Source organism: Brassica rapa, chromosome A05 (assembly GCF_000309985.2).
Source record: "Brassica rapa cultivar Chiifu-401-42 chromosome A05, CAAS_Brap_v3.01, whole genome shotgun sequence".
Taxonomy (NCBI): Eukaryota; Viridiplantae; Streptophyta; class Magnoliopsida; order Brassicales; family Brassicaceae; genus Brassica; species Brassica rapa.
In genome coordinates, this window is record NC_024799.2 from 13,218,922 (window position 1) to 13,230,078 (window position 11,157).

Genomic DNA, 11,157 nt, shown 5'->3' on the forward strand with positions numbered 1-11,157 from the left:
CGCCTTTTCAGGGTGCATTGCGAAGAAGGCCAATTTAACTTCCCATTTTGAAACAGGAACTGTAAGATCTTCATTTAACCGGTCAGATATGGTTGTAGAAACATTTGCCAAAGCTTCATCAATGAGTTGAGGGTTGGATGACTGAAACAAGTCTCTAAAGTAACTAGTAGCAATCTACTAATTTATCCTCCTCCTCTACAAGGTTGCTGACTAAATCTAGTTACATATTACAATTCTACGCTTTAAATTGTGTTTCGATACATGGCTCAGTCAATGATATATGAGTGACGGGTCCAATAATTGATCAAAAAGTCACGACTTTCTCCACATCGAGTTTTTATGGGTCAAATCTCCATATCGAGTTAAAATTAATAAAACACGAATGGGACCCTTTGTTTATCTTTCTTAACCTACTCGAGGAAGCCAAGTCCCGCACGACCTTCCCACTAACTATGTTTTTCCCCTACTTAATTATATAATTTCTGCTGATCTTGTCAACAAAACAAGAAACCATTCCTACTAGAGGAGGACTTGTTTAATAGAAACGTTTCTGCATGCCTCTTTAAATATCTTTTTTATAAATCTAGACTATTGTTTTTGGGTTGTAAAAACCTTTATGCATGTCTCTTTTGAATTATTTTGTTATAAATCCAAACAATAATTTTAAATCTTTCTTAACCAGATTAGAAGATACACATGTAATACTAATAATAAACAAAAGATTCGTATCCGAAGTTTCTCATTCCAATGGATTTGTCTTCTCTTATTAGAAGATACATGTATTTGTATACAAGATATCCGAATCCAAAGTTTCCTTTTTTTTTTGTCACAGTCCGAATCCAAAGTTTCTCATTCCAAAGAATTTGTCGTCTCTTTGAATTCCAGTATATAAACAAAAATATTACCCAACGAATCTATTGGGTCTAAATCGTGGGCACATCATCGTAATATTTGTGGTCGAAGCATCTGAACTTACATATTTTAAATATTTTTATTTTCAATAGTATCTGGTCCAACTAATTCTTATCCTATATACCTAGTTTTTCCTTTTGGTTTTATATACCTATTAAACATTTAACAACTTTGAGTTAAAAAATATTTCAAGAAAAATAAACAAAAAAGTTATGGTAGTTGTTAGTTTAGTAAGCGTGAGAAGTTTTTTTTTATTCTATTATTCAAATTTGAAGTCGGAAAAACCAGATCGGAACAGAAAAACCAATATAGTACATATCCTTTTTTTTTTTTTTTTTGTCTTGGAAAAATTCCATTAAAACTTAAGTCAATCGACTTATGAGGTATCTGAAACAAGAAAGGCTAAAAGAAACAAAGGAACAAAGGGCGAAAAACGCAACAAAAAACATCAGTAGATGCCGTAGAAATAAATAGACTCCCAATCAGGGGAAGTACATCATATGCCTGAACCATTCGAGGCAAGAGATCATTGCAACTACATATCCATATGATAAGATTTTGCTATCTTAATTAAAGAGCAGACGATACATTTTCAAAACGAGAAATGAAAACAGTCGAGAAATCCGAGAATTTATTCTTCAGATTTGACAATTCCTTCGGTTTAATAGAAAATTTAGGTCATGATCATGGATCTTGAATCATCGAGACTAGGTCCTTGCAATCGGTGCCAAAAGCCTGACACATCGATTATTATAGCATGCACTCCATTGTCCATAAAAGCGCCTCAATTTTCGAATGTAGGGGGTGAGATTCTTCTACGTTGGTTTCTTATTCCAATAGTTGAATTTCTCTTCTAGAGTCTTTCCATGTCCATCCACAAATACTGAAGAGTGTGTCATGTATCTATGATCCATCTATCATACATCTCTCTGAAGTTGTGACATGATCTAGAGATTGTCGATTGCTCTGCTGGTATTTCTTCTGGTTATAACAAAGATAGCTATTGTTGTTCATCGTTCAGAAGCCCGTTCGTAAAAAGTTTCCTTTAATTTTTATTCATTCTCTCTTACTTTACTTTTATTTTATATTTTATTTTAGCTTATTCAACTTCTGTATTAAATATGATTAATTTAAATATGATTAATATTAATAAAGTAGGAAAAAAGGATAATATGATAAAAAAAAAATGAAACTCCAGTCTTACGTTTCCACATCAAAGTGAAATAGAGAACTTCATTCTCTTTTTTTTTTTCATTTCATGCCTATTGGCGTTCCAAAAGTACCTTTTCGAAGTCCTGGAGAAGGAGATGTTTACAATTCGCTTCAAATCAAGCATGACATTTTAATTTTGCATGTCTGACAGTTTCTATTGGATCTGTGTCTATCCATTTGAATAACTTATCGTTCTACGCTTTCTAAATATACCTTATTATCCATGGGTATGGGTATTTGTCCAGGTCATGATCTTCAATATTAGAACAGATAATCTATACTTGTGTATTGGTTTGCGCTGAGAAATACCAATGGTGGAGACGGGGTTAATGCTAAAGACCATGTTTGTAAAGCTGGAAGATATTCAAACACGGTATGATTAACAGTTTTATTCTCTGCTTCAGTTTCCACATCGAAGATAGGATAGTGATTATCGCATCGCATATAGCGATGTGTTAAGTTGCTTGTTACAGCTAGTTGACCTGAGATCGTTTGCCATATAAGATGACAACTAGTAAATGTGAGAAGTTAGAACATTTTATTAGATAGAAATTATTATGTTGATGAAAACTAAAAAAATACACTAATGCAAAGTGTGAATGTCTAAAGCAGCCGCCAGCTACGATATTCAAAACACGACCCGAAATGTATGCTAATCATCATTCACTGATTTCAAAACAAGAAAATACGAAGTCATTACCAAAAACATAAATCTATTTAATAGTCTGTCAAAAAGAACAAAACAAGTATTTGTTGCATTATGTTGTCATGATACAATATATAATAAACATGTGAACAGCCGAGAGTTGATTTATCTGTCTTGTTCTCAACCGATTAATTTCGGGGAATAGTATGTGGTGGCTTTCTTCTTCCTGGCTCTCCGAGCTCTCATGTTCTTCCACGGCGGTTATATCTGAACCAACATCTACTGTATCTATAGCTATCCAATGGCTGAGATTTGTTTTCCTCTCTCCGTGCCCTCAACGTGCTCTCTTCTCCGCCGTAGATCTTTTATTCGTGGTCGTCCTTGTCTTGTTCGCCCTTGGGAAGCTCTTTTCTTCGTCTTCTTCCTCAACCTCAGTCAACGTAGGAAACCTCTACTCGGAAGAATCCAAACAAGAACAACCGCATGGTTCAAATCCACGGTCGTAGCCACCGTTTTACTGTCGGTTTGCTCCGTTGTGGTCTGTGTTTTGGCGTTCACGGAGAAGCAACGGACACAGAGACCATGCAACGTTATAAACCCGATGTTTTGGCTAATCCACGCCGTCACAAACGCCGTCACCGCAGTTCTTGTCCTCCACGAGAAGAGATTCGCAGCTCTGAAGCATCCCTTATCTCTAAGAGTCTACTGGGTTTCAAGCTTCGTCGTGACAACTCTCTTCACCGTCTCCGGGATTCTCCACGTACTCTCCGACGACTCAACCGCCGCGGTCCTGAAAGCAGAAGACGTCGCATCGTTCTTCTCCTTCCCGTTGACCGCCTTTCTGCTCATCGCTTCCGTCTTAGGAAGCACCGGCGTTGTCACAACGGAAGGGAACAACAACAACTACAGTGATACGACGCCGTTTCGGAGAAAGCCGATAACGTGTCTCTCTACGCCTCCGCTTCGGCTTTATCCAAGACGTTCTGGTTATGGATGAATCCTTTACTGAGCAAAGGCTACAAGTCACCGTTGACGCTTGAACAAGTCCCGACGCTGTCTCCAGAGCACAAAGCAGAGAGGCTCGCGCTTCTCTTCGAATCAAACTGGCCGAAACCTTCCGACAACTCGAGGAGCCATCCTGTCGGTACGACCATACTCCGATGTTTCTGGAAAGAGATCCTCTTCACGGCGATCCTCGCAGTCGTGCGTCTCGGCGTCATGTACGTCGGTCCTGTTCTCATCCAGAGCTTCGTCGATTTCACCTCCGGCAAGAGATCCTCGCCGTGGCAGGGGTACTACCTCGTCCTCATCCTCCTTGTCGCCAAGTTCGTGGAGGTCTTGACGACGCATCACTTTAACTTCAGCTCGCAGAAGCTTGGGATGCTCATAAGGTCGACTCTAATCACCGCACTGTACAAGAAAGGTCTAAAGATCACAAGCTCCGCGCGTCAGAGCCACGGCGTGGGTCAAATCGTGAACTACATGGCCGTGGATGCGCAACAGCTCTCTGACATGATGCTTCAGCTCCACGCAATCTGGCTTATGCCCTTACAAGTGGCTCTTGCTTTAGTGCTTCTCTACGGAAGCCTAGGCCCGTCTGTTGTCACGGCCATCATCGGTCTAACCGGAGTGTTCGTATTCGTCCTCCTGGGGACTAAGAGAAACAACAGATACCAATTTAGCTTGATGGGAAACAGAGATTCTCGGATGAAGGCCACCAACGAGATGCTTAACTACATGCGAGTGATCAAGTTCCAGGCTTGGGAGAATCATTTCAACAAGAGGATCCTTGGATTCAGGGACCTGGAGTTTGGTTGGCTCTCCAAGTTTCTCTACTCTATTGCCGCAAACATCATTGTTCTCTGGAGCACGCCGGTTCTTATCTCGGCTCTCACGTTCGCCACCGCGCTTTTCTTGGGAGTCAAGCTTGACGCTGGGACCGTGTTCACCACCACCACCATTTTCAAGATCTTGCAAGAACCCATCAGGACCTTCCCTCAGTCTATGATCTCTCTCTCGCAGGCAATGATCTCTCTGGGAAGACTTGACTCCTACATGATGAGCAGAGAGCTGTCTAGCGACGAGGCCGTGGGTTGTGATGGTAACATTGCCGTGGAGGTAAGAGATGGAAGCTTTAGTTGGGATGATGAGGACAACGTACCTGCACTCAAAGACATCAACTTTAAGGTTAATAAAGGAGAGCTCACAGCGATTGTTGGGACCGTTGGTTCAGGAAAGTCTTCCTTGTTAGCTTCGGTTCTTGGCGAAATGCACAGAATCACGGGCCAGGTGAGTGTTTGTGGCAGCACAGGTTATGTAGCGCAGACATCATGGATCCAGAACGGCACGGTTCTAGACAACATCTTGTTTGGTCTTCCGATGGATAGAGACAAGTATAACCAAGTTCTCAATGTCTGTTGTTTGGAGAAAGATCTGGAAATGATGGAGTTTGGAGATCAAACAGAGATTGGAGAACGTGGAATCAACCTCAGCGGAGGTCAGAAGCAGCGTATACAGCTCGCACGTGCAGTTTACCAAGACTGCGATGTTTACTTTCTTGATGATGTTTTCAGCGCCGTGGATGCTCATACCGGTTCAGACATTTTCAAGGTGACAAGGGACAAGACACACAAGAATCTTGATGTACTAATTTTAAATTATGCAACACAAGTTGATTCTTGTTTTCTTTTTTTTTTTTAGAATTGTGTAAGAGGAGTTCTGAAAGGCAAGACCGTCTTGCTCGTAACCCATCAAGTGGACTTCTTGCACAACGTTGATTGTATTTTGGTAAGTTCTGACTGAAGTCAAGAGAGTTGAACATGTATGTATACTTATGAGATGGAGTTTCAGGTGATGCGGGAAGGGAAGATTGTTGAATCAGGAAGATACGACGAGTTAGTCAGCTCCGGGTTGGATTTCGGGGAGCTCGTGGCGGCACATGAGACATCAATGGAGCTAGTTGAAGCCGGTGCAGAGTCTTCAGCGGCGGCAACATCAATCATTACATCCCCAAGAGCACCAACGTCTCCTCGTGTCAGCTCCCCAAGAACGTCCATGGAGTCTCCTCACTTAAGTGATCTTAATGAGGAACACGTCAAGTCGTTTCTCCGCTCGAAGCTCATCAAAGAAGAGGAAAGGGAGACCGGGCAGGTTAGTCTGCGAGTTTACAAACAGTATTGCACCGAGGCCTATGGCTGGTGGGGCATTGTGTTTGTGGTGTTCTTCTCTCTAACATGGCAAGGCTCTGTGATGGCTAGCGACTACTGGCTCGCTTACGAAACATCAGCCAACAATGCAGTATCGTTTGACGCCTCTGTTTTCATTCGTGTATACGTCATTATTGCGCTTGTTTCCATCGTTTTGGTGAGTTTGCGCTCATATTACGTCACACACTTGGGACTCAAGACGGCTCAGATCTTCTTCCGACAGATTCTTAACAGTATCTTACATGCTCCCATGTCGTTCTTCGACACCACACCATCTGGAAGAATCCTCAGCCGGGTGAGAAAAAGTTTCACCCTATATGAGATTTGATTTTAGTAGAGATGTTAAAAGGTTCAATACTTTGCAGGCATCGACTGATCAAACAAACGTTGATATCTTCATTCCGTTCATGCTCGGACTTGTGGCCTCAATGTACACTACTCTGCTTAGCATTTTCATAGTTACTTGCCAGTACGCTTGGCCTACTATTTTCTTTGTGATTCCTCTTGGATGGCTCAACATTTGGTACCGGGTAGGCACATCGAAAATATGTTTCTTCTTTGATATTTAATTTCCTAACAACATGCCACTTTGCTTTTGATCCTTCAGAACTATTACCTAGCATCTTCCCGCGAATTAACACGCCTGGACTCCATCACCAAGGCTCCTGTCATCCACCATTTCTCGGAGAGTATAGCAGGAGTGATGACAATCAGGTCGTTCAGGAAACATGAGTTGTTTAGGCAAGAGAATGTGAAGCGTGTCAACGACAATCTTAGGATGGACTTCCACAACAACGGTTCAAACGAATGGCTCGGGTTTCGGCTTGAGCTTATTGGGAGCTGGGTGCTCTGCATCTCAGCTCTGTTTATGGTTATGTTACCAAGCAACGTTATCAAACCAGGTAATGATCAACCAACAAAATACATACCTTGAGACGATCTCAATCATGAGGAATAATATTCTTTTGGTCTGATGCAGAAAATGTCGGGTTGTCTCTTTCTTACGGGCTGTCTTTGAACTCGGTTCTGTTTTGGGCAATCTACATGAGCTGTTTTGTCGAAAACAAGATGGTTTCTGTTGAAAGGATCAAACAGTTCACTGATATTCCTGCTGAAGCCGAGTGGGAGAGCAAAGAAAACCTCCCACCTTCGAACTGGCCTTTCCATGGCAATGTACATCTCGAAGACCTCAAGGTAAGTTAACAACAAACCAAAACATTTTCATGACTAGAAGACTCATCTTTACTGCTTAAAGTATTCAAAAAGTGGACCTCATATGAAATTATCTACAACAATAGGTACGGTACAGGCCAAACACTCCACTTGTGCTCAAAGGAATCACTCTAGACATCAAAGGAGGAGAGAAAGTTGGTGTAGTTGGACGAACAGGAAGCGGGAAATCGACGTTGATCCAAGTCTTGTTCAGGCTTGTAGAACCATCAGGAGGGAGGATAATCATCGATGGGATTGATATATGCAACCTAGGATTACATGATCTCAGGTCAAGATTCGGAATCATTCCTCAAGAACCAGTCCTCTTTGAAGGAACCGTGAGAAGCAACATCGACCCAACAGATCAATACTCCGACGAAGAAATCTGGAAGGTGATGAGCTTCAACGTTGAAGTTTCTTTCTATCTTAATCATATACAATAATATTTTTATCCTTTTATTCTCCAGAGCCTTGAGCGATGCCAACTAAAGGATGTTGTTGCTACAAAGCCTGAGAAGCTCGATTCTTTGGGTGAGTTTTTAGCAGATTATATACATTTTCATGAGAAAAGAATCTTGAATGAACATATACATACTTGATTCTTACAGTGGTTGATAGTGGTGAGAACTGGAGCGTAGGACAGAGGCAGCTTCTTTGTTTAGGCAGGGTTATGCTGAAACGAAGCAGACTTCTGTTTCTAGACGAAGCAACTGCATCTGTAGATTCTCAAACCGATGCAGTGATTCAGAAGATTATTAGAGAAGACTTTGAGTCGTGTACCATAGTTAGCATCGCTCACAGGATCCCAACAGTGATGGACTGCGACCGAGTACTCGTCATAGACGCAGGTAAGGCAAAAGAGTTTGATAGCCCGACTCGTTTGCTTGAGAGCCACTCTCTTTTTGCGGCGCTGGTGCAAGAGTATGCTCTCAGATCTTCTGGAATATGAAAATTAAAAAGGTTGCTAGAAAAAATATCTAAAGATATTATTTTAACTGACTGGAGAAAAAAAAATCGAGATTGGTTCTTATGTAATTTTTGTTTAAGCAATAAAACAGAATTTGAATAATCAAATGTTTTTGTAACCCAAACGACATCGTTAATTCAACGGTTTCATTTTAGGACTCTTGATTTATAGAGATACTTACTTGTTAATTGTTATGTTTATGTTAGCCAATTAACTTCGGTGGGAATCTAGTAGTTCCACCAACATGTGAATCTGGAGGGGGTGGCGGGTTACTAGTTACATATCAAAGGAAACAAAAAGTTGATTACACGGAAACTAACATACGGTCGATATTCAAAACTGAGGGGGTGTGTATTGGAATAGGAGTTTTAGAAGATTTTGGAATTTGATAAAAAAATCCCCTGTTATTCAAATAGTGATTTAGATATTTCTTTTTCAAATCATGTGTCATTCAATATAGAATTTGGGAAAAAATATTAAATACACTTGAAATTCTCTGTTATTCAATTGACAATTTATAAAAGTTATATCAAATTCTCGGTTATTCAAAGGTAAACAATATTTAGAAAGAACAGTTTGTAAAGAGGATTTGAGAATAGGTTACTGTCACTTTTTAGTTAAAAAATGTTCATATTGAATAACACTAGGGGCATTGCCCCGCGCAAGCGTGATATTGTGGACATAGTTTTTGTTTCATCTCAATATTTGCTACGGTTATTGTAGTTCTGAATTTTGTGTTTTTGGTTGATCATTGTTTTTCAAGTTTTTTTTATTGTTATAGGGTTAGAGTTGTGATGATGAACTGTGTATGCATTGTTCCCCATCTACAAAGGACTTAACTGTGTTAGTTATGTGATTGATATAGTTTGTGGAGTTGCTTGACGTGTACCTTTTGTTTATGTATATTTTTTTTCTCCAGTTTAGTTGTGTAAGTTGTGTGTATTAAGTAATAATTTTTATTATCCTTATTATGTTTGTTATATGTTTTATTTTTATTTTTAAACTTGTTGCTTTTACCGGATCTTAAAACAAATACACGAAGACTTGTAGAAATAACTATAAAACGAGTGATAATTCTGAGTATTTGGGCTTTAATGGGTTTTATATATTTCTTATAAGAAGAAAATAGCATTGGCCTGTTGATATTGGGCATGTAAGTTATTTTCATAAGACTAGAGGAGTGAGCAGGTGGAGATGTTGTTGCCGCCTTTGTGTCTGTCATGATTGTCTCTTGTATCTTCTGGTGTGGTTGTGTTTATTCTCTTTTATTTGATGGATAATATGTAAACAAAAAACATTGTTATTTGTATTTATCAAAGTTCGTAACTTACTCTACTTCTTTTTAGGTAATTTCACTGATTTTTGTCGTCGTCTTCGTAAGCATTTGCGAAAGTAAGTTTGTAAATTGTTAAATAGCTGGCCGTGTAGTTTGTGTTTGTTTAGCTGATTCGATGTTTGTGTCGTTGAGTTTAAGTTGAGGTGATTGGTTTGTTATATTTGTTTTGAAGTTTATTTGTAAGATTAGAAAATAAAAGAGAGGTGATCATTGATTCATCTTTTTTGGGATTCTAGTTTTTGGTGTTTTGATTGTTTGGGTTGTTGTGGTTTCTTTTAAACCGTAAAATAAAGCTTTGTGTAAAATTAGTTTGATAAGTAATGGAGATAGATAGACGACCACAGATCTTGAGTGATGTGGTCATCAGATCAGCAACTGAACCGGGGGTCAACCCAAAGCCCTACTCAACCAGCCAAGGCGCCAAGCAGAACATATGTGCACTAAAAATGCTGTATCTTACAAACCAGGAGGGTTTAAGTCACGAGACAAATTTTAATGGACTCTACACTCAAGAACTTGAGGAGTCCAGCCCATTTTGAATCAGTCCAAAATATTCACGAAGCAAGAAGTTATGAATTTTACAAGTCAGAGGTTTTCCAGCCCGTCCATCTGCGAGTACCCGACTTTAGAAGGAGATTCCAGCCCAAGGAAGGAGCGGCCTGAACCAAAGCCCATCATAGGATTCAATAGGAATCTCTCAGCTTTCCAGAAAGCCCAATACCAGGAGAAATGGTCACGAAATTATGAAGTTATGATCCAATCTCCAAAACCGGCCAAACCAGTTCTACACTTGCCTCAATTGGAAGCTACCCGGTTCAATCAGCTTCAAACCAGAAATTGGCGACCAGGAGATCAATATATACATTCAGGAAGTCTATCCAGAGATCCAGAAGAGTTCTACAAGTTTATACAATGCACCAGCCAACAGTGGATCAGGAGGATCCTCATTTACTTCAACTTACCTTATTTGGAGTCTCAAGCATTAAAACTCCAACAGCTCTTTTTCCTTCAGATTAGGCACGACCTCAGCACATTCCAAACCATCAAGAAGGTTCCCAGGAAGCTTAGTTATCCCCTCAAACCGTCCAAATACAAGGAGAACACCATCTACATTCATTTGGCCAAGATTCTCATCATAAATGCAGATTATTGCTGGGACTTTATGTTGTCTCTTAGTAAATAAATTATTTATTTTAATAAGTAATAACATATAAAAGATGTGTTTAAAATAAAACATATAACATTTAAATTGAAAAATAAGAAAATTACAAAGTTGCCTACAAAAATAATAAAAACCTGAAATTATAACATTAAAAATTTTAAAAGAAAACATTGAAGACACAAATTAAAAACAGAAAATCATACAAACATCATAAATTAAAGCACAACATTTTATTCAATTCATAGAAACTTATAAATTATATGTTATTTGAAAGATGTCCAAATTTAGCCCATATATTTTCAATCAAATCATTTTTTTAATTGTTGATGGTCTTGCCTATTCCGAACTCTCGTTCGATGATCAATTGTATTGCCGAGATTTGTAGCCATATCGACGGAAAATGTAAGATCCACATCTTCTCCTTGTTGAAATTCTAAAATGTCATACTGAGTGAATGACTCTCGTTCTTCTTCGACAATCATATTATGTAGTATGATACATGCT

The 11,157-nt window shown here is 39.4% G+C and overlaps 1 protein-coding gene across 1 annotated transcript; it reads left to right on the forward strand.

The window, feature by feature from the left end:
• The first annotated feature begins 1,464 nt into the window (after window positions 1-1,464).
• Window positions 1,465-8,317, forward strand: LOC103868683 (ABC transporter C family member 4). Its single transcript, XM_033291683.1, has 10 exons — window positions 1,465-3,821; window positions 3,855-5,380; window positions 5,471-5,557; window positions 5,621-6,271; window positions 6,342-6,506; window positions 6,584-6,878; window positions 6,956-7,170; window positions 7,275-7,580; window positions 7,656-7,719; window positions 7,797-8,317. Exons 1-10 carry the CDS (start codon window positions 3,764-3,766, stop codon window positions 8,135-8,137), a joined length of 3,708 nt encoding a protein of 1,235 aa, XP_033147574.1. The 5' UTR covers window positions 1,465-3,763; the 3' UTR covers window positions 8,138-8,317.
• Window positions 8,318-11,157: the final 2,840 nt, after the last annotated feature.

Excerpts from the sequence above, each read along its gene's own strand:
- LOC103868683 (XM_033291683.1), top strand. The coding sequence starts at position 3,764 with ATGAATCCTTTACTGAGCAAAGGCTACAAGTCACCGTTGACGCTTGAA. Across the intron at positions 5,558-5,620 it reads ACAACGTTGATTGTATTTTG|GTGATGCGGGAAGGGAAGAT; the intron begins GTAAGTTCTGAC and ends ATGGAGTTTCAG. Across the intron at positions 6,272-6,341 it reads CTGGAAGAATCCTCAGCCGG|GCATCGACTGATCAAACAAA; the intron begins GTGAGAAAAAGT and ends AATACTTTGCAG.